This window comes from Pristiophorus japonicus, chromosome 17 (genome assembly GCF_044704955.1).
Source record: "Pristiophorus japonicus isolate sPriJap1 chromosome 17, sPriJap1.hap1, whole genome shotgun sequence".
Lineage (NCBI taxonomy): Eukaryota > Metazoa > Chordata > Chondrichthyes > Pristiophoridae > Pristiophorus > Pristiophorus japonicus.
The window spans coordinates 112720609-112748557 of record NC_091993.1 but is presented as its reverse complement, the minus strand read 5'-3'; the positions used below and the strand labels follow the sequence as shown (position 1 = coordinate 112748557).

Genomic DNA, 27949 nt, shown 5'->3' with positions numbered 1-27949 from the left:
GAAATTTTTACCACAGATAGCTGTAGCTTTAGTTTCAGCATCTAAGCCAATTTGGCCAAAGCAAAAAGTTAAACTTCAGGATCATGGCTGATCGTCTAGCTCAACTCCACTTGCCAGCACTATCCCCATATCCCTTGATTCCCTTAATATCCAAAAATGCAAGGAATTAGTTACTTCTTTTAAAATTAGCTGCAATATTCTGCATCACACCATTGTTACAGTAAACTCTTTTGATCTCAGACTCTTGTTGTTAAAAACATTGCCCCGGTCACCAGTTCCTTAAAATAGACCTCAATCCTCAATAAAATGAACCACTTTGTTGCTGTGAACTTTGTAATGATAAGTTTGGCATAAGCACCAATGCCAATTGCTTTGTATCCCGAATGACCTTAAACAATTTGGGGAGCAACCAACCCAAAGCCCCGATCATCTCAGTAATTCAGCTAAGCAGCCTAAGCCTACTTTATCTCCGATCGTGAGGTCTGTTAATTGATTATAGGAGCTGCAAAAATGCAACCTTATTGAACAGAAAGATTAAAGGTGGTTTTTCCGCCCTTACGGCAACTGCCCCTTAGTCAAACCTGTCTCTCTGAACTGGTAGCAATCCTCTTCTCCTCTCGCTTCCATCATGGTGGTACTGTTATAAAAAGAAAGCTTATCCTTTTGCCTTATCTTTCTTCTCCAACTGTAATCTTGATGATATTGGGAAGGAATCTTCGTCTATTGCTCTATTCTGTTTAATGATTAGAACTGAAACCATGTATTATCCTCGCCAGATCTATGGGACCCTCCATGCTCTGGACTACAGTGACACCCGTGGTCCTGATAGTACCTCTTCCATTGTCCTCAAGATAGTGACAGAGACTCTTCCCACTGGGAGGGCGGAGGGGATGGAATTCTTGCACAATTGTGAGAGAGGGGGTTGGAATTTAAGGCTGAACCCAGAAATGCCTGGTTTTTGGCTCCATTTACACTAAGCAGGGAGTTTCAATTCAGGTGGGACAGGTCATTCTTCCGGCCCCCCCATGTCCAGGCATCAGTTTAAGAATGTTTGTGGCGTGCGAGCTTGGGTTACCTTGGAAATCCTGCCAGTTGCACCAATGATAGGCTAAATGGGACCTATGTACCCCGTGAGCAAGCAGAGCTTCCATTCTGGGCCCAGTGAAGCCTCCAACAATGGACAAGGCCAAAAGTCATTGATCTTTGCTCCACACTGGGCTTTAACTTAGAACTTATGGCCTACCTCAATCTTCAGGCTGCCCACCCTCTGACGCTCCCTCTTGGAGCAGCAGGGTGCCCACTCTTATTACTTAAACGACTCTATCCCTAGGATTTGGGAGTTGGGTTGCTGGGGGGTCAAGGTGGCAAGCAGAAGGTCCACTCTTCTGTACTTGCAGCAATGAAATGGCACCGTGGAATTGGTACCCTAGTGTTTTTGATCTTTGGGTCCAGTCCACCTTTCTTTCTCCTTGGACAACGTTTTATGTCCACCCAATCTTGAAGAAAGATAATTCCTCTTACCTTTTAAACTACTGTACTGCTGCCCTTACATTAGTACCTTCTGTCAAAGCTACTGTCAAAGCCCAAGTCCATCCAAGCAATAAGTACTGCCTTTGTTTCTGGGCAGGTTCTTCCAGCAACCATTCTGCTCTCCCGGATAGGATACAGGAAAGAACTACCATCTAATTAATAACCCCCCCATTCCATCTCTAGTCTTTATCACTCTCTCGGCCATAATCTTTCTTGTTTTTTGTCTATTTATTAACATGATTACAGTCTCTATTCCATTGAACGTTCCTCTTCCTTCTGAGCTACAAAGATGTCATCCTCCGTGTATTTCCTCTTCCCTACATTTTCACTGCATTGAAATCAAGACTCAGTTTCCTATTCTCACTCATTCTTTGCCAGTACCTCAAAACTGTGGAACTCTTTACCTCCCACATCCTTTCTCCTTGCCTACAATCTTCAGTCTTTGAAAAGCTAAGCTTGGCATTACCAAATCACGACCTAGGTTGTTTTCATTGTCGATCTTTTCAACTCTAATGATGCCCGGTACTATAAGCCTCTGCCTTTCACCCTTCAGTAAAAGAATTGGAACCTCGCAAAAGAATAAGCCAATGCAGTTATACTAACAGTTAAAATGAATTACACAAAAAGTGACTCAGAGTGATGGCACCCTCTGCTTTCCCCTTCCTCATTGTGGGGAAGTGTTGAGCCTCATCTGGTCACTCAGGTAACTGTTGGCAACTCCTCAGATGCAAAGTTACCGCCTGCCACACGATGACACAGCGTCCGAACTCGAGCCGTTCTGCATCACCACAGCTGACACAATACGAAAGTTTCAATTGGAACAGGAACTTAGAATGAGAATGCTAACCCTGTACAACACACACGAGCAGTGCTGTGTGAACAATACAGGTACAACTGAGAAGTGTCAACCATTTGGGCAACTCAACTCTAAACCAGACTTTACTCTTCTCATTCTCTTTGGTTCATTGCGGAGGCATTCTAAGTTTTCTCATCCCTTTCTCAGGCTGATCCTGATTCCATAATGTACAATATAGCTCCAGACTTCTTACTGTGCCCTTAAACTAGTCAGTCAGTCATAGGCAGTCCCTCGGAATTGAGGAAGACTTGCTTCCACTCCAAAATGAGTTCTCAGGTGACTGAACAGTCCAATATGGGAATTACAGTCTGTCACAGGTGGGACAGACAGTCGTTGGAGGAGAGGGTGGGTGGGGAGTCTGGTTTGCCGCCCTTAAACGAACAGAGGCTTCAGCTATACTGAGCACCTGCATGAAATCGCTTCAAGGAGGGTCCACATTATTACTCGTAGAAAATATGTTGCAGAGTTCTTGATCTTGGCTTAGCCACCTGGAAGTGGAGTGGGAAGGAGAAAGAAGCAGGGGCTAGCTGCTTCCTTTCAAAGAGGGAGGGAAAGCTAATAGGCGAATGCTCTGTCCGCCATTGGCAGAGACATGGAACCAGATCACCAGCCATGCTATCTTGAATGAGAAACATAGGTGACAAGCCAAATGAGAATAAAGGAAAATAAATATATGCATTTTTAAATATATATATACATATATATACACTTTTAAGTTCTATTTTCAAAGTCAGACCCAAATAGAAAGGGATGATGAATAGCCTCCACCTGAGAAAAACAGATCTGATATTTGGGTAGGAGTCAGAAGTTTTGAGACACACCCTGAGTGCAGCAGTAACTCTGTACCAATATATATTTCCATCAGTTACACAACCTTTCAGGATTTTGAACCTCCCACTTCTCCCTTGTTGCTGTAATAATTTCTGCTTCTTCTACATTCCAGGAAATGTTGGCACTGGGCTGCGGTAACTTCTTTGGATCCTTTTTCAACATCCACGTTATCTGCTGCGCGTTGTCAGTCACTTTGGCTGTGGTAGCGGGCGGTGGAAGCTCGCAGGTAAACATGACTCATTTCTCTGCCACTATCTCCAGGCGCCACTGAAGCTACGGATCCCAACTACCACATGGTTGGGCATGGTGTGGTCAGGGGGCGTTGTGGTCATTTGCCTTGCTCACCATGCCATGCGCTCAGGAGGGTCTCCTGGTACCTGCTGTTCACCTACCGTGGACTCAAACGTACGCTTGTCGGTTGTCCAGTGGCCAACCAGTGACTGCCCACCTGAGAGGCAGTGCAGTTAAGCAGGACAAAGCTGGCTCCAAGGCAAAACAGCCAGTGATGTGACATAGGGACAGGAGCAGATCATTCAGCCTTCTGTGCCATTCAATTAGATCATGGCTGATCTATGCCACGACTCCATTTTCCTGCCTTTGATCCATATCCCTTGATTCCTTACCAAAGATAAGATCTACTGATCTAAGTCTTGAAAAATTCAATTGAAGCCATCCAAGTGACAGACTTGGCGATCTGAGACTTGAACGAGGCAAGTCGATGGTGTTGCAGTGCACTGAGAACAGTTGACCAGCCAGCCTGACTCATTAATGGGACCTAGAGGGTTCGATCTGTCACTGGGGATGGAAATTCTTCCCACTCAAGCTCCATGTAACTATGTAAAGCACGGCCCTAATGGGTAGGAGAGGCGTGATTGGAGAAGCAACAGGAATCTTACCAATGCTGGTAAGCTGTGTGATTTTCGTTCATCATGGCTTAAATACATGAAGTGCAGCAGTGACCCTATACATACCTTGGAGGCCCTTCAGCCTTTTCTCTGCCAGTTTGCATCTAAGCTCGCTAGACTTAAAGGTTGCGTCCCTGAAGGGATTGCATGCACACTCCATATTGGGCGCTCTACCTGTGTGGATTACTCATTAGCTTGGTTTGGAGACTCTTAAACAGGGTTTCCAAACCTCTTCAACACCCAGCTGACTACAAACAATGTCACTTTAATTAGTTCTTATGATTTTTTTAGACGTGAAACCAGATATTTTTGGTGTTGGCTCTGTGACTGGAGGAGATTGTCTAAATTCATCTTCAATCATATGTTCAAGACTTTGAACACAATTCAGTTTCTTTACAAAATCTGATGTCTATCCGGCTAAGCACATCACTCACTTGGGGAGGGGCAAGTAAGCATTTAGCATACTTGATTCACAGCACTCCCAATTTTCTAGTCATTAAAATAAATCCCTGGAAAATCAGGGTCCCCCGCAAATCAGGTCTGGTCTCCGCAGTGCCCGATCCACGAGCCCATCAAGCGGGTTTCCCTGGCAGGAGCAGATCCCGGCCACAATTACCCGAGAGGGTCAAAATCCCCACGCTTTCCCAGAGGTCTCCCGCTGTCAATTTTGGCAGGAATCTATCAGCATGGCTGCAAACTCAGCGTGGCCCTGGACACTCCAGATACTTTGGGATAAAAATTCGGTTGGATAGCGCCCCTCCGCGAGGGGAGCTGAAGGGTTAACACCAGCGAGCGGCGACAGTAGCGCCGCTCGGCAACTTCGGTATGCCGGTACCGGCGGCGCTGAGGAGTATCGCCCGGGAGCGTAGCGCCGGTGTGCAACGCCCCCCGGTAACGACACGGAAGCAAACTTCGGTTTGCTCGCCACCCTTAGCGACCCGCGGTGATCTCACCAGAGAAAGCCTGGCGTGCAGAGCTGTCCCGGGGCGCTACGGGAAGGCAGGGCTGCATCAGGTGGGTGAGATTGATTTGGGGGATTTTTTTTGTTGGGATTTAACTTTATTTGGGGTGAGTAATGAATAGGGAATGTTTTTTGTGAAATTTGGCCTGATGTTTTTTTTGCTGAGAGGCCTCTCTCGGGGCGCTACGAAGCTGGTTCTTTAGTGCGGGATATTCAGTTGCTCACCCGGCCTAGCACCCTAAGAGAAGTGTGGAATGCCTCCCTTCACGCACCACTCCATTCTCAGGGTGCTGAAACTGAATTTTGCAGGGCCCGGCGCTAAAGATCTTACAGCGTGAAATTTAGTGCCCAGGCGATATTAGCGTCTTCAACTGAATTTCTAGCCCTTTAGTCCTTATGTCTGAGATGCCTTTACGGCCTCGTGATGCACAGCTTCCATCCGCTCCTACAATAGCATGAACGTAAGGAGCTCGGTGCCAGAGGTGAGGACTCACGCAGTTGTGAGTTGCCATGCCCCGGCCCGGAGCCAAGACTTGGTGTAGCTTTGACAGAACCAAGGCTCACCAGAGGCCCTGGTCGAGATTGGGGCCTGGACCCACAAAGATCAGGGTAGTATAATAATTTTTTTTTAGTTAAAGAAAGAAAGACTTGCATTTATATGGCGCCTTTCACGACCACCGGACGTCTCAAAGCGCTTTACAGCCAATGAAGTACTTTTGGAGTGTAGTCACTGTTGTAATGTGGGAAACGCGGCAACCAATTTGCGCACAGCAAGCTCCCACAAACAGTAATGTGATAATGAGCAGATAATCTGTTTTTTTGTTATGCTGATTGAAGGATAAATATTGGCCAGGACACCGGGGATAACTCCCCTGCTCTTCTTTGAAATAGTGCCATGGGATCTTTTACATCCACCTGAGAGAGCAGACGGGGCCTCGGTTTAACGTCTCATCCGAAAGATGGCACCTCCGACAGTGCAGCCCTCCCTCAGCGCTGCCGGTTCCCTGATAGAGGGAGTCACAGTGTGGGTGGGGTGGGTATTGGGGGAGTGGGGAACATCATCACGATATTAGGAGGGGGACTGGGGATGGCGGGTGGGGGTGCGTCAACACCTCATTGGGGGACCCGGCCCCTCGCTCCACCAGCCCAGAAAGTTTCAGCCCGTGTACGCGGATATCTCGTCTCGGGGACACCATAGATGAGCTCCTCACCAACAGCTTGCTCCTCTCCCCGACCCTGCGGGATAAAGTGACGGAGGCCACGGGTGGCCACATCCTGGCACTTGACACCGGAAGGCCCTTCCCCCACCCACTCCTTGCCGATTTTCAGGGCCCCTATTCCTTTTGCTGTTTTTGCCTTCAGTCTGAGATCACCATCTTCAAACGCTAGCTTGCGCTATTTTTCATGAATTCCCGAGAGTGTGCTGGTTACACGGTGGTTCATTTACTCAATGTACTGACTTTGATCTAAATGTGAGTTCATTCTCGGCTTGCATTTTTTAGTACAGTACGCTGGCAGGAACACACAAGTCCCCTCATTGTGTATTCTTGGAGCACAGTTACATCAGAATTAACCCACAACTCAGCAGCCAATCATGCCAATGCTGAACTTGATAATAAGAACATAAGAAATAGGAGCAGGAGTAGGCCATACGGCCCCTCGAGCCTGCTCCGCCATTTAATACGATCATGGCTAATCCGATCATGGACTCAGGTCCCCTGCCCGCTCACCATGAACCCTTAATCCCTTATCGGTTAAGAAACTGTCTAATTCTGTCTTAAATTTATTTAATGTCCCAGCTTCCACAGCTCTCTGAGACATCGAATTCCACTGATTTACAACCCTCTGAGAGAAGAAATTTCCCCTCATCTCAGTTTTAAATGGGCGGCCCCTTATTCTAAGATTGTACCCTCTAGTTCTAGTCTCCCTCATCAGTGGAAACATCCTCTCTGCATCCACCTTGTCAAGCCCCCTCATAATCTTATACGTTTCGATAAGATCGCCTCTCATTCTTCTGAATTCCAATGAGCAGAGGCCCAACCTACTCAATTTTCCTCATAAATCAACCCCCTCATCTTCGGAATCAACCTTGTGAACTTTCTCTGAACTGCCTCCAAAGCAAGTTGATGAATGCAGATACTTGTCAGTAGAGACCACCTGCTGTCTCTGAGGTCAGCTGCACACTAGCTGGTCTTTTTGATGTCTGCAACTGTCCGGAACAACTCATTGACATTGAAGTTTAGTGCAGTGCTCACTTTGACTGAGAGCACAAAACAAATATTGATCCTTGGCCGCAGGCCCTCACAATACACCTTGTAATATGATGTGTCATCTCTTCTTTCCAGTTCGCAAACCTGTGCGTAGTGCTTGTGGTGTTTGTGGTACTTATGGCGTTGGGAATATACTTGGAGCCACTTCCTAAGGTAGGAGCCTTTCACATAGTGACACGTACAGTTGAAAGAACTTGCATTCTATAACGTCGTTCGTGTCCTTAGGACGTCTTAAAGCGCTTCACAGCAAATGAATTACTTTTGAAGTGTAGTCACTGTTATGATGTAAGCTAACAGGGCAGCCCATTTGTACACAGCTATGGTCCCACAAACAGCAATGAGACAAATAACAGATAATCTGTTTTTAGCGCTGTTGTTGAGGGATAATTTATGAGCAGGACAATGGGAGAAGACCACTGCCCTTCTTCAACTAGTGCTATTGGAATTTTTACGGCCACCTGAGAGGGCGGACATCAGTTTAACGGCTCATTCAAAATATGGCTCTTCTGGCAATGCAGCACTCCCTCGGTGTCTGTCTAGATTATGTGCCCAAGCAGAAAGAGAAAACACCTGAAAGACAGGTCGGGCAACATTTGCAGAGAGAACAGACAAGTCAACGGTTCAGGTGTGGATGCTCCAGACTGTGGCTTCAACTCACAACCTTCTGACTCAGAGTTCAGAGTGCTGTCAATGAACCAATGCGTGGAAGGGATAATCCTGAGCTTCACTTTCAAGCAGCTCCTTGACTGCAGGATAAGGGGGCAGAGGTACAAACTGGTAAAAGGCAAACTTACTTCTTCACACAGAATGACTAAGAGCTGGGATGGTCTCTGGGGCGAGTAGTGCAGGCAAAAAGTCAGTTGTCCTTCAAGAGGCACTTCGACTTCCACAAATGGATGAACTAGATGGCCAAATAGCTTTCCTCATCTGTGCTTATCGTTGGGATTTAAAGTGGATCAAGGTAGAACGAGGGAAGGAAAAAAGTGACAATATTTTAAACAACAACAACTTGTATAGCGCCTTTAACGTAGTGAAACATCCGAAGGCCCTTCACAGGATTATTATAAGACAACAAATTTGAAAGCGAGCCACATAAGGAGAAATTGTGACAGGTGACCAAAAGCTTGGTCAAAGAGGTAGGTTTGAAGGAGCCTCTTGAAGGAGGAAAGAGAAGTAGAGAGGCGGAGAGGTTTACGCAGGGAATTTCAGAGCCTGGAGCTTAGGCAGCAGAAGACATGGCCAGCAATGGGAGCGCTTATAATCAGGGATGTTCAAGAGGGCAGAATTAGAGGAGCGCAGATATCTCAGGCGGTTGTGGGGCTGGAGGTTACAAAGATAGGGAGGGGCAAGACCGTGGAAGGATTTCAAAACAAGGATGAGAATTTTGAAATTGAGGCATTGCTTAACCGGGAGCCAATGTAGGTCAGCGAGCACAGGAATGATGCGTGAGGGGTAAGCGGATCTTGGGGGAAGCAGGTGGGGTGGGGGGGTGGGGTTGGGAGAACAAGAGTGATTTATATTTACATCACGAGTTAGGACACGGGCAGCCGAGTTTTGGATCACCTCAAGTTTACGTAGGGTAGAATGTGGGAGGCCAGCCAGGAGTGCATTGGAATAGTCAAGTCTCGAGGTAACAAAGGCATGGATGAGGGCTTCAGCAGCGGATGAGCTGAGGGAAGGGCAGAGACGGGCGATGTTATGGAGGCGGAAATAGGCAGTCTTGGTTATGTCTTAGTTATGGATGATGACAGCATACCAAAGATCTGGTGTACAGTTTGATGCTACATAACCCTTACTTTAAAAAAAATTACAGCAGCTTTTTATATTACTCATGTACACAGAAGTGCTTTGTTTCTGTCTCTAGTCTGTCCTGGGAGCACTGATAGCAGTGAACCTGAAAAACACCTTGATGCAGGTCACAGACCCCTACTACCTGTGGAAGAAAAACAAACTGGACTGTGTGAGTGAAAAGTTCTTATTATACATGCGAGAACCACATGTAAAGTGTTAATTGAGATGTGTCAAGACATGCGTGTACAAGCACACGCTTCAACATGCAGCTCGTAGTACCTCTGCTCCTATCACTGAGGGCCAGAAATGTATTACTGCCAAGGAATGGTCAGTGTTAGGACACCTTACTGCAATTATATAGGGTCCTAGTAAGACCACACCTGGAGTATTGTGTACAGTTTTGGTCTCCTGACTTAAGGAAGGATATACTTGCCATCGAGGGAGTGCAACGAAGGTTCAACAGACTGATTCCCGGTATGGGGGGATTGTCCTATGAGGTGAGATTGAGTAAACTAAGCCTATATTCTCTAGAGTTATAGCTGATCTCACTGAAACATACAAAATTCTTACAGGGCTTGACAGGGTAGGTACAGGGAGGATGTTTCCCCCTGGCTGGGGAGTCTAGACCCAGGGGTCACAGTCTCAGAATAAGGGGTCGGCCATTTAGCACTGATATGAGGAGAAATTTCTTCACTCAGAGGGTAGTGAATCTTTGGAATTCTCTACCCCAGAGGGCTGTGGAGGCTCAGTTATTGAGTATATTCAAGACAGAGATCAATAGATTTTTGGATATTAAGGGAATCAAGGGATATGGGGATAGTGCAGGAAAGTGGAGTTGAGGTAGAAGATCAGCCATGATCTTATTGAACGGTGAAGCAGGCTCAAAGGGCCAAATGGCCTATTCCTGCCCCTATTTCTTATGTTCTTATGTAAAATATGGTGAATTAGCAACAGGCAAAAACGCTCTAGACTGCATGCAAAATGGTCCTCATTGCTTAATAAAATGATTGGGGTCTTAAATCAAGTCTAAAAACCCAAGCTCATTGGCGTTACACTTAAAGCCTGGATCAATATCGGGGGGGTGCAGGCGAATCGCAACTCATGATTGCCACAGGCTTTTTTCACTATTTAAAGGGAAGGTTCATTAATGCAGCAGCACCTCATTCTCAGCATTGTTGGCTCAGCAACTATAAGAAGAAGGACAAGGAGAAGGAGCACATTGTTACAAATCCTCATGGCAGATCGCTGCCCTCAGATGAGAGCCCGCAGCTGTTCCCATGCATCTACTGGCATTAACGGGCGGCGTTAAGGGGACAAATTTTCCCCCCAATGTTTTTGCAAGGATTTTCAAAACTGTAAAAACTGCGATACTGAAAGGGTTAATGAAATCTATTAGAATTTGAATTATTAATTAACATTGTGGCACAGAATAATTCATCCCACTTCCCAGGTTTGATTCCAGGCCTACACTGAGTTGGGTCTGTGATGGATCCGTTGGTAAGGATCACGGCCTGCATGTCATCATGGAGCAGGTGAAGGATGGTGACGTACTTTTGGGGGCATCCGAAACGGAGGAGGACGCTCTATAGACCCTCGCGGTTGACAGAGGCCTTTGTAAGGTCGAAGAAGGCCATGTATAAGGGCTGGTGCTGTTCCCTGCATTTTTCCTGCAGTTGTCGCGCAGCAAAAATCATGTCCATTGTGCCCCGGAGGGGACAAAATCCACACTGCGACTCTGGGAGGAGCTCCTCGGCCACAGGGAGAAGACAGTTGAGGAGGACTCTAGCGGTAACATTCCCAGTGGCTGATAGCAGGGAGATTCCTCTGTAGTTGCCGCAGTCGAACTTATCCCCTTTTTTAAAGATGGTCACGATCACTGCATCTCTAAGATCTCACAGTATGCTCTCCTCCCTCCAGATGAGAGAGATGAGGTCATGTATTCGTGCCAACACTGCCTCTCCGCCATACTTTCATGCCTCAGCAGGGATTCCATTCGCACGCGTAGCCTCGTTATTTTTTTAGTTGTCTTGTGGCTTTTTCTACCTCGTGCAGTGTTGGGGTCTCACTGAGGTGGTGGCGGGTAGCATGCTGCGGGATGGAGTCGAGAACACTCGAGTCAAAGGCAGAGTCTCGATTGAGGAGATCTTCAAAGTGCTCCTTCCAGCGGGCCCTGACTGCCTCGGTGTCCTTGATGAGTGTTTCCCCGTTCTTGGCCAGCAGCGGGGTGGGGCCTTGGGTGTTTGGACCAAAGGTGGCCTTGACTGCGATGAAGAATCCTCGCACATCATTGCTGTCGGCCAGCTGCTGTAACTCCTGTGCTTTCTCCATCCACCACCTGTTCTTTAGGTCCCGGGTTTTTTGTTGGACCTCAGCCTTGAGCCACCTGTAATGCTGCTTTGCTGCCCCAGAGTTGGGTTGGTGTTTAAGGCTCAGAAATGCCCTGCGCTTGTGATCTATTAGCTCTTGAATCTCCTGATCATTCTTATCAAACCAGTCCTGGTGTTTCCTGGTTGAGTGACCGAGCGTCTCTTTGCAGGCACTGGTTATGGAGGCCTGGAGGGAAGACCAAGTGCTGTGGGCATTCTGTGTCTCGGGGTCGTCAAGGCACACCAGGTTAGCTGTGAGGCGCTGGTTGTATAGGGCTCTCTTAGCTGGGACTTTAAGTGTCCTGCCATTGACTTTTTTGCAGCATTGCTTCTGCTGCTCCCTCCGCTTTGGGGCTATGTTGATGTCAATGATGGATCTGATTAGAAGGTGGTCCGTCCAGCAGTCGTCAGCTCCTGTCATAGCGCGGGTGATGCGCACATCCTTGCGATCCCTGGCTCAGACGATGGCGATGACGCAGCCCTGCTTGACCCCGGTCCGGATCCCTGGTCCAGACCGGGGTCAAGCAGGGCTGCATCATCGCCCCAACCCTCTTCTCAATCTTTCTCGCTGCCATGCTCCACCTCACAGTCGACAAGCTCCCCACTGGAGTGGAACTAAACTACAGAACCAGTGGGAACCTGTTCAACCTTCCCCATCTCCAGGCCAGATTCAAGACCCCCAACCTCTGTCATCGAGCTACAGTATGTGGACGACGCCTGCGTCTGCGCACACACAGAGGCTGAACTCCAGGACATAGTCCACGTATTTACTGAGGAATACAAAAGCATTGGCCTTACGCTAAACATCAATAAGACAAAGGTCCTCCACCAGCCTGTCCTCACCACACAGCACTGCCCCCCAGTCATCAAGATCCACGGCGCGGCCCTGGACAAAGTGGACCACTTCCCTTATCTCAGGAGCCTCCTATCAACAAGAGCAGGCATTGACAACGAGATGCAACACCGCCTCCAGTGCACCAGTGCAGCCTTCGGCCGCCTGAGGAAAAGAATGTTTGAAGACCAGGCCCTCAAAACTGTCACCAAGCTCATGGTCTATAGGGCTGTAGTAATATCTGTCCTCCTGTATGGCTCAGAGACATGGACCATGTACAGCAAACACCTCAAGTCGCTGGAAAAATACCACCAATGATGTCTCCGCAATATCCTGCAAATCCCCTGGGAGGACAGACGCACCAACATTAGCGTCCTCGACTAGACCAACATCCCCAGCATTGAAGCACAGACCACATTTGATCAGCTCCGCTGGGCAGCCCACATAGTTCACATACCAGACACGAGACTCCCAAAGCAATCGGTCTACTCGGAATTCCTTCACGGCAAACAAGCCAAAGGTGGGCAGCAGAAACGTTACAGGGACACCCTCAAAGCCTTCCTAAAAAGTGTAACATCCCCACTGACACCTGGGAGTCCCTCGCCAAAGACCGCCCTAAGTGGAGGAAGTGCATCCGGGAGGGCGTTGAGCTCCTCGAGTCTCGTCGCCGAGAGTATGCAGAAATCAAGCGCAGGCAGCAGAAAGAGCGTGCGGCAAACCTGTCCCACCCATCCCTTCCCTCAACGACTATCTGTCCCACCTGTGACAGAGACTGTGGTTCTCATATTGGACTGTTCAGCCACCTAAGGGCTCATTTTAAAAGTGGAAGCAAGTCTTCCTCGATTCCTATGATGATGAGTAACTGAGTTACATGATTCATCATCATCATCATCATAGGCAGTCCCTCGAGTCGAGGATGACTTGCTTCCACATCAAAAAGTTCACAGGTGTTTCAATGAAGGACCTAAAATTCCAGGTCCCGAACTAAATCTTGAAGGGTGGAAGATGCCTGTGCGTGGATTTTTTTAACGTGTGGTGGCCGTTGCACACCAGCCACCACACGGGCTCGACAGAGCTAGGTCTTGGTCCAGTGGCAAGGATTAACCAAGACGACTGGAGACCAGCTCTGCTGCCCGGACCTAGTGCGCGCACATATCGCAGTGCGGGCTGGGCCCGTCCTGCCCCTGGGTCCTTACAACAACAATAACAACTTGCATTTATATAGAGCCTCTAATGCAGTACAATATCCCAAGGTGCTTCACAGGAGCAGTATCAGGCAAAATTCGACACTGAGCCACATAGGAGGTTACTCGAATACGTAGCCAAAAGCTTGGTCAAAAAGGTCGGTTCTGAGGAGCGTCTTAAAGGAAGGGAGAGAGATAGCGAGACGGGGAGGTGTTGGGAAAGAATTCCAGAGCTTAGGGCCTAGGCAGCTGAAGGCACGACCATCAACGGTGGGGCAAAATAAATCGGGGATGCACAAGAGGCCAGAATTGGAGGAACACAGAGTTCTCGGATGATTGTAGGTCTGGAGGAGGTTACAGAGGTGGGAGGGGGCGTGAACATCCGCCATGTTCCTGATTGCTACGCAGTGACCCCTGCTGGTAAGTGAGGAAGTGCAGACACTGGGTAAACGGCACGATCGAGCTGAACGGTGGTGCCTTCCACGGTCTAATAGCTTGCCAGCAGCCAGCTGCCGAGGAGCGCACATGAAAAATGGGCCCTTAGGAGAGGTGCACAATAGCAGCTGGCACCCAAGGTCCAAAGCATGATTCAGCAGCTTCTAGAGAGCAAACTAGAAACCACAATTAGACTGTCAAACAGAAGGTCAGTGAAAAATAGTGTCGGGGGAGGTAAGCGGTTGTGGTAAAGGAATTGCGGTAGGCACAAGAGTTGGGAAAACTAGAACACCTACATGAAAGTGCCGGAGATATGAATCTGCAACAGAGATTATAAATGGCTTGATTAGGTCAACCTCATTGGTTTTTTGAAATACTTTAGTTGAAAGCGACATTAAGCAACAGCTGTTGATCCAGCCCAGCTTTTCAGTTGAAATATTAGTTTTGTTTCTGCGGTGAATATTTGCTGCTTTCATGTAAAAGTTGCACTCCCTCTCTTTCTCCCCTCAGTGCGTGTGGGTGGTGAGTTTCCTGTCCGCGTTCCTGCTCGGTCTGCCCTATGGGGTGGCTGTCGGAGTTGGATTCTCGGCGCTGGTTGTTGTGTTTCAAACACAATTGTAAGTACGTTGGCATTTTCATTTCTGTTTTTAAAGCTCATTTTACGTAATCGTTAAAAAAAAAACCCACTAAGGGTTGGATCTCATAATTAAGCTCAAAGGTCTTGGACGCTTGAAGTGAATGAAACAGTTTATAGAAAAATATGAGAGGCGCCGTTTCTGTGAACACCCAACACTGTTGTCTAAATGGAGCATTGCACACCTGTTCGACACTTTGGTCAAGAATCTGGGGGCCGAACTTGGTGAGGGCCAAGTCCCGCCCGAGTGCCACCCGAAATGCCGCCGAGAGACCGGGCGGCACTTTGGGCGGGAAATTGATGAAAAATAATGTAAAAGTTGGGCGGGCAGCAAACGAGCGACGTACTGGGCGGGGGCGGGCAGGAGCTCCCATTCTCAGCGGCAAAGGCTCTTGCCGCCGAGGATGGAGTCGGGCCCAGGGAGGGTCGAAGACGTTCAAATGAAGATGATTGGGGGAAAAAAAAAATGACCCGGAAGACCTTCAGGGGAACCCATTAAGGTAAGTCGCTGTGGGGGAAAAAAAAGTTAGTAAAAAGTTCACTATCCTTTTTTTTCAGTTTTTTTAAGCTTACCGTTGGTGGGGGGGGGGGGGGGAGAGAGAGCTCGCGGCGCTCCTTCCCCCTGCTGGCGCCGACTCCCGCCTGCACCAATCTGGCATCTCGGCAGGCGGGAGGTCACTTGCGCCACTTGGCCGTCCGCTGTCGTTAGCGGGTGGTTCCCGGCGGCCCTCCCCTCCCGCTCGCTCCAGACCAAGTGCAAACTGGCACAGGGGCGCAACCCGGAGAGGAATGTCGGCGGATCCCGGTGGCAGTCGGCAGCAGTGGGTGGTAATGCCATCAATTTCGGCCCCCTGATCTTTAGGGTAATCAAGTGATTCCGACCATGTTTGTTGTTTTTTTTTTAAAACAGATTTGGCTGCTGGAAAGGGTGGCGGGGGGGGGGGGGGTTGCTGGAGGAATTCAATATAGCCCAGAAATGAGCGGTAACATTAGAAACGTTTGAGATTTAGCACCAGGCGCTAATGAATCATGTTGCATGCAAAATTAAGTCTCATTGTTCAAAGAAGGGATTGGAGCGCTACATCAAGCGCTAATGGCCTCGCTCAGTGGCGTTACACTCAAAGTGCTAAGCAATATCAGATGCAGTCTAATCACAAGTCACCATTGCCACAGGCTCTTTCCAGTTCTTAAAGGGGGGGTTCATTTATGCTGCAGAACCTCATTGTAGTGTAGCACTTTGATACGTTGTGAAAATAAAAATGTCACATTTTTAGTAGCCACAACACTCCGGCGACTATACAACCTTTAAATGACCGAATTCAACTGTTGCACATTGTCAAACTGACAAGGAAGCAGTGAAACAGCACTGACCTGACTGCTGTGACTCATTACTCGTGATGTTCCCTTTACATAGTGCCCCTGGAGCCGGCGTCCGCCTGCTTGACGCTTCCTCTCCCTGTCGCTGTCGGGGCGAGGCATTAAGGCAGGGGGCGACAATGAATTTTGCAGATCGGGCGCCCAGTGAGCATTGCATGCTCACTGACGTCACCATCTGCCTGCCGCTGAAGTCCTCGGCGCTAACTCGTAGTGTTACAGGGGGCGGCGGATTTGGTGTGCGTCGCTGGATTCGCCTCGCCATGGCGCTATTTACTCAACGCCCCATTAGCGCTCCCGCCAGGCGCTAACTGGAAGCGCTAAGATACCGAATTTCCCCCCTCCCCCCACCAGTTTTATCCCTTACCACACCCCTAACATTGATGGTGAAACCACGACAGAAAGGGTTGGATAGTTAGTTGGTAGAATGGGCTGTCTCTCCAGCCAAATATTCTTCTCTTTTAAATGCTAATGCAAAAATGCCCATCTTAGGTTGCTCTTATTTAAGCACAACATGTTGGGTCCTGATAAGGCTCCTGTTTGCCGTCCTGAGACATGTGTAGATGTGTGTGCTCGTGATACAACAACAATAGTCGTATTTCTATAGCGACTATAATGTAGTAAAACGTCCCAAGGCGCTTCACAGGAGTATTATGAGACAAAACATTTGACACTGAGCCACATAAAGAGAAATTAGGACAGGAAGAGGTAGATTTTAAGGAGCGTCTTAAAGGAGAAAAGAGAGGTAGAGAGGTGGAGAGGTTTAGGCAGGGAATTCCAGAGCTTGGGGCCCAGGCAACAGAAGGCACGGCCACCAATGGTTGAGCGATTATAATCAGGGATGCTCAAGAGGGCAGAATTAGAGGAGCGTAGATATCTTGGCGTGGGCGCGGGGGGTGGGGGGGGGGGGGCGGAATTGGCGGTGGGGGGCGCGGTGGTGTGAGGACAGAACGAGGATTGGTTGCAATAAGGATAGGGTTGATAGAGAGAAACTATCTCCTCTGGTGGGAGAGTATAGAACAAGGAGGTATAACATTAAAACTAGAGCTGGGCCATTCAGAGATGACGTCAGGAAGCACTTCTTCACACAAAGGGTGGCGGAAATATGGAAAGCTCTTCCCCAAAATGCTGGTGACGCTAGAGGTCAATTGAAAATTAAAAACTGAGTTTGCTATATTTTTCTTAGGCAAGGCTATTAAGGGATATGGAACCAAAGTAGGAAAATGGAGTTAAGATACAGATCGTCCATGATCTGATTGAATGGCGCAACAAGCTAGAGGGGCTAAATGGACTACTCCTGTCCCTATTTCCTTCATTCCGCTTCCCTTCACCATGGTCAAGTAACTTACCGGATTGTCGTAAACCCAACTGCTTCACTAATGTCCTTTAAGGACAGAAACCTGCCGTCCTTACCCGGTCTGGCCAATATTTTCGACTCCAGCCTCACACCAACGTGCATGACTCCTAACTGCCCTCTGAAGTGGCCTAGCGAGCCACCCAGTCAAATGAAACCACCATGTCACGGCTCAAGAAGAGGGTCCACCATCCCCTCCTCGGGGCAACTAAGGAAGGGGCAATAAATGCCAGCCTCGCCAGCGCTGCCTGCATCCCGCGAATGAAGAATGGCCACCAGGTCAAGGTAGCTGAGAATGGCCTAGAGCTGTGGCACTGCTTCCCCCCATCGAGAGTCAAGCCAAAGTCCCAACAATGTGATAGAACCCAATGTGATAGATCCTGCTTTGTAATCCACAAAATGCCCCAGCTGGATGAACGATGACTGATGCAATGGCTGCCGAGGGAAATTAATTTAGCACTTGGGTCTAATACCCTGCGAAAACAAACTTCAAACAGGGCTTACGTTGACAGCTGGAACATTTCCAGCTTGATGTGGTTTCTTCTGAATTTTCCATAATTTCTTCACAACCTGATCTGGTGATTTATTTATTTTTTTTGTCCCACAAAAATATATCGTTTCATAATACCTCTGCCAGCTGTTTTTACATTTTGTTTTTACTTAAAAGTAATTCTTCCGATATTAAAACAATATTAAAAAGTTTGAAACGGGCGCATTTAGTTTGGAAATAGTTTCAAAGGAAGAACCAAATAGCCCGTCCAGGTCCCCTCAGTCTCATCTGCAGCTTCAGACTCTACCGAGCTTCTGGTTTGTTTCTTTAATCTTTTAGGTGATAGCCTTGTACAAAACACAACACCTTCCTTCAGTAGCTTGCATCCTCAAGATAAAATACAAAGTAACTGCAAACCAGGCGACAAGCTGAAAAAATATCAGTTCGATCCGAGAACTCGTTTATTTTAGTTTCGTTGGCTTCAGCAAGCAACCTCAGCGAACATGTTGCTCGAGACAAGTTGTAACTGTCCAGACGGCTGCAAAACATCATGGGATCTATTGAGCCCCAATAAGAAGGAATTTTTCAATAAACAGAAGATAATTGTCAAAAGATGAGGAGATGGGGAGAATTTCTTTTTACGCAGCGAGTTGATCGTCACCAAGGAATCCAATAGGGAATTCAGAAGAAATGTCTTTACCCAGAGAGTGGTGAGAATGTGGAACCCGCGAACACAGGGAGCGGTTGAAGCGAATAGTATCGATGCATTTAAGGGGAGGCTAGATAGGCATTAGAGGCAGAATAGAATAGAGGGTTATGCTGATGAGGAAAGACAGGAGGGGGCTCGAGTGCAGCATAAACGCCAGCATGGACTGGTTGGGCCAATGGGCCTGCTTCTGTGCCGTACATCCAGGAGCGGCGAGGTCGGGGCGAAGGAGCGGCGAGAGATTGTAGAGGGACGTGATCGGGGCCCAGGGGAGGTGCGAGTTCGGGGCCCAGAAGAGGCGAGGGCCCAGGGGCAGCACGGGCCGGCGGCCCACACTGCGATATGTGGGCGCACTAGGTCCGTGCAGCAGAGCTGGTCTCCAGTCGTCTAGGTTAATCCCTGCCACTGGACCAAGACCTAGCTCTGTCAAGCCCGTGTGGTGGCTGGTGTGCAACGGCCACCACACATTATAAAAATCCACGCACAGGCATCTTCCACCCTTCAGGATGTAGTTCGGGATCTGGAATATTAGGTCCTTCATTGAAACACCTGTGAACTTTTCGACGTGGAAGCAAGTCATCCTCGATTCGAGGGACTGCCTATGATGATGATGATCCTATGTAATCCTATGTGATCTGGAATTCACTTCCTGAAAGGGTGGTGGAAGCAGATTCAATAATAACTTTCAAAAGAGAATTGGATATGTACGTAAAAAGGAAAAAGCTGCAGGGCGATGGGAAAGGAGCAAGGCATGTGGGATTAGTTGGACAGCTCTTTCAAAGAGCCGGCAAAGGCATGATGGGCCAAATGGCCACCTACTGCGCTGTGTGATTCCAAAATGGGTCAGAGAGAGTCCCAGTGCTACTTTTTATGGCCTTTAGGGGAATTCCGATGCCCTCGTATCTTCAGAATTCCTGTGCGTTACGGGAAAACTAAGTTCAACAAATGAAGGAAAATGGCAAAGGTACAGAATCGACAGGATTTGGGCTCTTGTTCTTTTCTTTCAGACATCAAAATAGCCTCCGTCCTGTTTCCACAGATGGAACCAATGACTGCATGCAGCCCACCAATGATGTTATAGGCAGAGCAAAGCAGTTCAGATTTGTTTTATGGGTTGAAAGCTTTTTTTACTTTTCTGCAAAATATCAGCAGATCGATTTCGTTGCTTGCATCCTGACCATGGATCATTGCAACTTGTCAGCACGTGCAGGACAGGACAGGGCAAAAACATCAAGGTCTTCAGAGGTAAAATAGAGTGGGGACTATGTAACGTATAGGAACAATCGTGAAGGGAAGCTGTTTCGGTACAAGAAATGTGCTGGGGGGGAATGGTGTCATGTACAGGAAAAATACTGGGGGGAGCTGTGTCATGTATCGGAAAAGTACTGAGCGCAACAGTGTTATGTATCGGAAAAATACTGGGACGGGGGGTGGGTAACGCTGTCATGTATCGGAAAAATACAGGGGGGCATGGTGTCTTATATAGGAAAAGTATTGGGGAAAATGTGCCATGTCTAGGAAAAATACTGGGGGAATGGTGTCATTTTCGGAAAAATACTGGGGGAGGGACTAGTCACGGACAGGAAAAGTGCTCGGGGGGGAAACGGTCATGTGCAGGGAAAGCAGTGACCGGGGGAACTATGTTATATGCAGAAACAATATTGGGAGACCTGTGTCACGTAGAGCAGCATCATGGGCACGCCCGTGACAGGATACCATGCCACGTATAGGAAAGAGACCAAGGATGAGTCAGGAATACTGACTGGCTTCGTACACGAGCCTGCTCAATTAATTTCTTCCACTGGCAGGAACAGTTGCTGTGAAGGTGTTTACTCGTTGAACAGATTGCCTCCAAGGCCGCACAGCCCCAGGTCCCTGTTTGCAAAGGTCCGGTCACATTCTTGTAAAATACCTCTTCCACGTGGCATTATACAACATAGGTGCATTGGTTACATTACAGAACTCGTATTCCCAGAACTCGTATCTTCCGTAAGAAGATAAAGAATGCAAGTTGAAACCCCACCATGGCAGTCTGGGAATTGTAATTTTGTTTTTTAAAAAATTTCTAGAAATTAAAAAAACGCCAACGGTAAAAGTGAACACAAAGCTGTCCAGTTTTAAAATCCAACTGATTTATTGACGTCCTTTAGAACATAAGCAATAGGAGCAGGAGTGGGCCAACTGGCCCCTCGAGCCTGTTCCGCCATTTAGTAAGATCATTTAGTGATGGAAACCTGCCACCCACCGGGTAAGCCCAGTCGGGCCTATGTGTGGCTCCAGTCCCACACCAACATGGCTGCCTCTTCACTGCCCTCTGAAGTGGCCTAGCAAACCACCGAGTTTTGTCAAACCGCTCGGCTGCACGGACTGCAGTGGTTCAAGAAACCTTGCTATGACGCCCACTTCCCGAGAATTAATTTAACAAAAAAAGGATTGAAATTCAGTAGAAATTTTCAGCAGCTACTTTTTCATTAACAATCAGCAAACCATACGATGAAGGTGGGTCCCTTTGATCAGGATGAAATCTCAAAGAGATAATACTTTCATTCATATAGCACCTTTCACGACCACTGGATATCCCAAAGTGCTTTACAGCCAATGAAGTGTAGTCACTGCTGTAATGTAGACAACACAGCAGCCAATTTGTACACAGCAAGATCCCACAAACAGCAATGTGATGATGACCGGGTAATCCAGTTGCCCTCATCACAGCCATCATTCCCCAGCACGGGCAGGTATAGCAGGAGCAGCGTGATCGGGGCCCAGGAGAGATGTGAGTTCGGGGCCCAGGGTCAGCACGGGTCAGCCCACACTGTGATATGTGTGCGCACTAGGTCTGTGCAGCAGAGCTGGTCTCCAGTTGTCTTGGTAAATCCTTGCCACTGGACCAAGACCTAGCTCTGCAAAGCCCTTTTGTGGTGGCTGGTGTGTAACGGCCACCACACATTAAAAAAATCCACGCACAGGCATCTTCCACCCTTCAACATGTAATTCGGGACCTGGAATGTCAGGTCCTTCATTGAAGCACTGTGAACTCATCCTTTTTTGGCATGGAAGCAAGTCATCCTTGATACAAGGGACTGCCTATGATGATGAATCTGATTAAGGGATAAATATTGGCTAGGATACTGGGCATAATTCCCCTGCTCTTCTTCCAAATCATGCCATGGGATATTTTACATCCACCTATGAGGGCAGACAGGGCTTCGGTTTAACCTTTCATCTGAAAGACAACATATCTTACAGTGTAGGGCTCCCTCAGTGTTGCACTGGAGTGTCAGCCTGGGATTTTGTGCTCAAGTCTCTGGCGTGGGACTTGAACCACCAACCTTCAGACTCAAAGGGAAGGGTGCTACTCACTGAGCCACGGCTGACACTACAAGTCATCAAAGAACCTTGGCAACACACTCCAGCAGTAACACTGAGCATGTCGAGCCACAGAACCACTCTGTCATCCTCCCATCGCCGCAGGATCACGAATACACGTTAAAGATGTTTTTAATTGTGTACGGGACCTGTGTAGAGGGGAACAATTTTGTGGGAATACATGGATTTGAAATGTGAAATTTGTAAGGAAGAAATTTTTGGGGGCTAAATTGCCCCTTCCCTTAAGGCCCTTAAGTGCAATGGCCGCCGATTTTTCCTGTAATGGCCGCCATTATCAAAATTCCGCTCCTGTGGTATCCCGGTGGTGACCCGCTCTCCCCCTACCGCTCCGCTGCTGCCCAAACATTCTAAGTACGTCATCACAGTGCACACTGCCGATGTCCTCTGCCCCCCCCATGGTGAAATTACGCCGAGAAAATCTACCTCCCGCCGGGCGGTGCCAAAACCTATATTTTGGTGACAGTGAAGTGAGGCCGTGGCCTTCTAAAATGGTGGTGCGGCTCCCATTAAAGAGGAGGACGCACTGCCGTTGCCACCATGTTTTTTTTTGTCAGCCGACTGCCACGTCGGGCCAACAATTATGCCCCCAGGTTCGGCCGGGCCGCCAACAGGCAGCCTGGCACCCCGTCTTGGCTGGCCAGGCCGAAATCCCCCCTGGTGGCCCAGTGGGCCGAACTTTTTAAATCGCGCAGGCTCTCCCCTTTAAGTGACTTCTGATGCGCCATGCTGATGACTGACCGCGTCGGACACTACACCCTTCAGTGTGCTCACCGGCGCACTACTGCCCCCATTAAGAGTGACTTCCGGTCCGCCTGAAAAAAAAGCCAAAGAGCGGAATTTCGCTCAAGAGGCCACCTCACCTACCGCGGTGCGCCCCGTTTCCAGCGGTGGGCAATTTCGGCCCCTTGGTGTCAGCATTGGCTCAGTGTTAGCAATCGCATCTTTGAGTCAGAAGTGAGTTCAAGACCCACTTAATCAGATAATCTAGAACGGAGGGAGCGCTGCACTGTTGGAGGTGCCATCTTTTGGTTGCAATGTGGACTATAATGCTATTCAAAGGGTAGGGGAATTCTCCCAGTGTACTGACCAATATTTATCCTTCAACTAACATCGCTAAAACAGATTATCTGGCCGCTTATCTCATTGCTGTTTTTTGGGAGCTTGCTGTGCGTAAATTGGTTGCCGTGTTTCCTACATTACAGCAATGACCACACATCAAAAGTACTTCATTGGCTGTAAAGCACTTTTGGACTTCCTGAGGTCATGAAAGGCGCTATAGAAATGCAAGCTCTTTTTGTCCTTCAAAAGCAGGTGGCTGTTTACGGAGATATGTTGTTGGTGTGTTTGGGTCTTGGGCTGCGTGTGTTGTTCTTGTTAGTGTAGATATTACAGGAGAGTTGGGACAGGGCGGGCCACTCTCACCTTTCCTTATGTGTTCCTCTCTGTGCTCGTCTCCCCCAGTCGGAACGGCCATCTCGTGGGACAGATTGGAGCCAGTGACATTTACAGAAACCCCAAGGTCTATGAAAAGGTGAGGATGTTAATTAACGCAGTGCCACCTTGGACAAACGATATTTATTTCAATCAGTGTTTCACTTTATGATATTTAACAGGCAGGTTATTGCACTATTGCCTGGAAGTGACGGTTGAAGAGATTGGTGGATGAAAACTTAAATGTCAATGTGACTGCTTCAACATGGGCGATCCGCTGTTTATTTTAAACGGGTTGTTGTCTTCACTAAATGTTGTATGCACGCATGCGTCAAGTGTTTGTCTGCTATTTGTTTGTGGGCTCCAGTAACTTCTCGGCTTCTACCATTTAAATGACTTAAAGTTCCTAACCTAGAAATTACTCTTGTGAATATTAGTGGGATGAAGATGTAAAGTATGGAGAACAGTAACATAGTGGTAATGTAGTAATCCGGGGACCTGGATTAATAATCCGGAGACGTGAGTTCAAATCCCACTATGGCAGCTGGGGCAATTTAAATTCAGTTAAATAAATTTGAAATTTTTAAAAAGCTGCTGTTATAAAAATCCATCTGGTTCACTAATGTTCTTCAGGGAAGGAAATCTGCCGTCCTTACCCGTTCTGGCCTATATGTGACTCCAGACCCACAGCAACGTGTTTGACTCTTAACTGCCCCTCTGAAATGACCTGGCAGGGCAACTAGGGATGGGCAATAAATGCGGGCCTTGCCAGGGATGCACATATCCCGTTAATGAATTTAAACAAAAGGTCTCTCTAGCAATTTTCTGTCTGCTGTTCCAGCTTTAACCCATTTAAAAAGACTCGATGTCTGTATTATAATAGCAGCATGGAGCAATGTCATCCGAGTAAGTTAAATGAGTATCCAGTAACGCCAGCAACAGTAAATTTCCAGGCTTGTCACCGTGGAGATAACAAGAGAAAATGATGACTCCTAGAAATCTGAGAAAAGCACCAGTGAATGTAAGAAATAGACAACAGGTCCATCGGCACCCACAAAGGGAAAATACAGGTTCATGTTTCCGGTGGGATCCTGGTGAAGGGCCTCCACCCTAAATATCTGCCTTTCTATTAAACAGATTCTAAAAGGCATTTCAGCACCTTGCATTCATGTCAGTGCAGTGTGCATCAAACGCTGCAAGTGTGAGCCAGCAAAATTGGGCTCATATGTGCCTACTGATTTCAAATCTAAGAAATGACCACCCTGCTCAGTTGCAACAACATTTTTACCCCCAAAATTGAAGATAATTTCTCTTTTTACAAAGAATGCTCTATTTCTGCTGGTGTTAACACACCTTGGGGTTTGGGCTTGACAATACAATGCTACAATTATGGCATGATCAGAATCCCTTGATGTGATATCCCTTGTTACACTCTTTGACCTGCTGGATATGTTGAATGCAGCAAACTCCATCAGTAATAGTCGCATCACAATAATCATAACAGAGGGATAACCCATGGAGTTTTGAGTACTTGCTTTTACCAGTGGTTTACTTGACCACTGTAATGTGTTGCTATGAATTCTTAAGTAAAGAATCCATAAAGCAAATATATTACAACATTCCTTAATTAGTAATTAGTGAGTATGCACACAGCCTTGTAGAGTGGCTTAGCCAGTCATGTGATGTTCACAAGACTCAATAAAACCCCAGTCAATTGGGTCCAGGTCATCCACGATGAGGTATGTGGTTGTGAGCCGAGTGGATAAACTGGTAATGTGTAGTGTGATTGTTAAACCTTTGTTAATAAACCAACTAGTTCTTACTAGCAATGTGTTGCTATGAATTCTTAAGTAAAGAATCCATGAAGCAAATACATTACAACCAGAAATGCTATTTATTCTCCCAAGTATATACCATTAATAAGTACAGCATTTATGACTGAATCATTGAACTGTTTGTTGTCCAACAACATTCCTTAATTAGTAACTGAATAATCATTGCATTTCTCTTCCAGGCAAAAGAAATCAGTGGAATAAAAATCATAACTTACTGCTCCCCGCTGTATTTTGCAAATGTGGAGTTTTTCAGGGAGAAAGTGATTAAAAAGGTAAATTATCTCCATCCATTTTAATGTTGAATTTGTGGTGATCTAAGTTACAACAATTCAAAACATAGGAGCATTAACCTTCTAAATACACAGAAAGCATTGTAAACATCATATAAATTGTCTATGGTAATGCTCGTCACACATTCACAGTTCTCGTGGACTCTCCCCAACCTACTCGATCTCGAGAGGATTGTAAGGTGCACCCTGGTACCTCCAATAGTGAATCAAGCAAAACTGCACGATCCCTAACTAATCTTCTATCCTATGCGATGCTCCCTTTCCTTAGCATGACAGTTTACCCTACCCTAATATTAATACCATCTGGAGATGCTTCCTCGATCCTTTAGATGTTGCCCTGTGGCGTTTTCTAAACATTAGTGTCCACTGTTTTCAAATCTTTTCGCGCAGCGAGTATTTAGGATCAGGACTGTGCTGCCTGAAAGGGTGGTGGAGGCAGATTTAATCATGGCTTTCAAAAGAAAATTGGATAAGTACCTGAAGGAAAAAAAACTGCAGGACAACGGGGAAAGGGCGGGGGAATGGGACTAGCTGAAGTGCTCTTACAGAGAGCCAGCACGGGCTCGACGGGCAGAATGGCCTCCTTCTGTGCTGTAACCATTCTATGATTCTATGATTATGATTGGCGATCCTACGCAATTCATTCAATCCTACAGGATTTTGAATTCGTCCTTTAGGATTTCTTCAGGTTACTTGCAAGAAACCTGGGGCATCTTAAAGAGCATTTGAGTTTATATTTTTCTTCTATTTTAGATGCTTATGACCCCACGACCCCTTGCGTTCGTCCCCTGTGGAACCCACAATTCCCCACTTGAGGGAGCAGGAAGTGGCACTCATTTATGGGTTTCACAAAATGAATGGACAGAGTTGTGAAATTCGATTCCCAAAGCACTAGTTAAAATCCTTGAATACTTAGCAATAAGAATGATAGTCGACTTATTCACTCACTGTAAATCATTGGCCCTGATGTTATCCCATACTTGACACAAACACCCTAACATTACAAAACATAAAATCCTCCGGCTGGCTGTGACCGTAACCATGGGAGACCATTCCTTAATTCACTGTTGCCAAAAGATGGGAGGTGATCATAAAATGGGCTTCCCTGCTTTATCATCACGCACAGCAAAGAAAGGAAGCATTAACTGGTTGTGTAATCCATGGAAAAAATAATATCAACGAGAGAACAGTACATAAATATGAAAGGAAAAGAAAGAGCAACTTGCATTTATATAGCGCCTTTCACAACCTTAGGACATTCCAAAGTGCTTCACAGCCAATCAAGTATTTTTGAAGTGCAGCCACTATTGTAATATAGGAAATGTGTCAACCAATTAGCGCCCAGCTAAGCCGCATAATCTGCTTTAGTGATGTTAGTGCATGTGTGTGTGTGTTCATGTGTTTGTGTGTAAGGAATAGCTGGCATTAACAAGATAGCCTCTGTAATGAAGCATACAATGTCTCTTCTTGCCAAGACACAGCTCGATGATTCTTTCTCTCTTACAGTCGGGACTTGACCCAGTGAAGGTTTTATTAGCCAAGAAGAAGTACCTCAAAGCTGCAAAAAAGGAGGAACAAGAAATAGATATCAGGAGGCCGAGTAATCTCTGCAACAAGGTATGAACTGCTGAGGTTGCACCAATAGACAGCTGCCAAGCACAATGAAGTACTCAAATTCCGGATTCCTGTAAGTGCCGGTGTGACTAACTCTTTCCACACTATAGAAAAACAGCTGCAAATACAGGAAAAACACAGCAGGCTGACCCGTATCTGAACACAGGATGCTGAGGTCTGACGTTGATGACGTTTTAACATCTTCAGGCCTTGGCACCAAGTCCCGCTCACCCATCACCCCTGTGCTCGTTGACCTACATTGGCTTCCGGTTAAGCAAAGCCTCGATTTCAAAATTCTCATCCTTATTTTCAAATCCCTCCATGGCCTCGCCCCTCGCTATCTCTGTAATCTCCTCCAGCCCCACAACCCCCCGAGATGTCTGCACTCCTCTAATTCTGCCCTCTTCAAGCATTCCTGGTTATAATCGCTCAACCATTGGTGGCCGTGCCTTTTGTTGCCTAAGCCCCAAGCTCTGGAACTCCCTGCCTAAACCTCTCTGCCTCTCTACCTCTCTTTCCTTCTTCAAGATGCTGCTTAAAACCTACCTCTTTGACCAAGCTTTTGGTCACCTGCCCTAATCCCTACCCACTCCTCATAACCCTTCACTCCCTTATCTTTCAAAAATCTACCTATCTCCACCTTAAATGCATTCAATGACTCGGCCTCCACAGCTCTCTGGGGCAGAGAATTCCACAGATTTACGACCCTCCGAGAGAAGAAATTCCTCCTCATCTCAGTTCTAAATGGGCGACCTCTTATTCTGAAACTATGCCCCCTAGTTTTAGATTACCCCAAGCGTGGAAACATCCTCTCTGAATCTACCTTGTCGAACCCCCTCAGAATCTTATATGTTTCAATAAGATCACCTCTCA

At 47.2% G+C, this 27949-nt stretch overlaps 1 protein-coding gene across 2 annotated transcripts in view; it reads left to right on the top strand.

The window, feature by feature from the left end:
* The window catches only part of LOC139228270 (solute carrier family 26 member 9-like), a 130621-nt gene that overhangs the window by 67304 nt on the left and 35368 nt on the right, over positions 1 to 27949 (top strand). For both annotated transcript variants that reach the window (XM_070859453.1, XM_070859452.1), the window contains 7 exons: positions 3330 to 3443; positions 7429 to 7506; positions 9218 to 9313; positions 14472 to 14578; positions 23368 to 23437; positions 25352 to 25444; positions 26969 to 27079. In XM_070859453.1, the coding sequence (XP_070715554.1) occupies positions 3330 to 3443; positions 7429 to 7506; positions 9218 to 9313; positions 14472 to 14578; positions 23368 to 23437; positions 25352 to 25444; positions 26969 to 27079 (669 nt within the window). The remainder of the gene's footprint in view (positions 1 to 3329; positions 3444 to 7428; positions 7507 to 9217; positions 9314 to 14471; positions 14579 to 23367; positions 23438 to 25351; positions 25445 to 26968; positions 27080 to 27949) is intronic.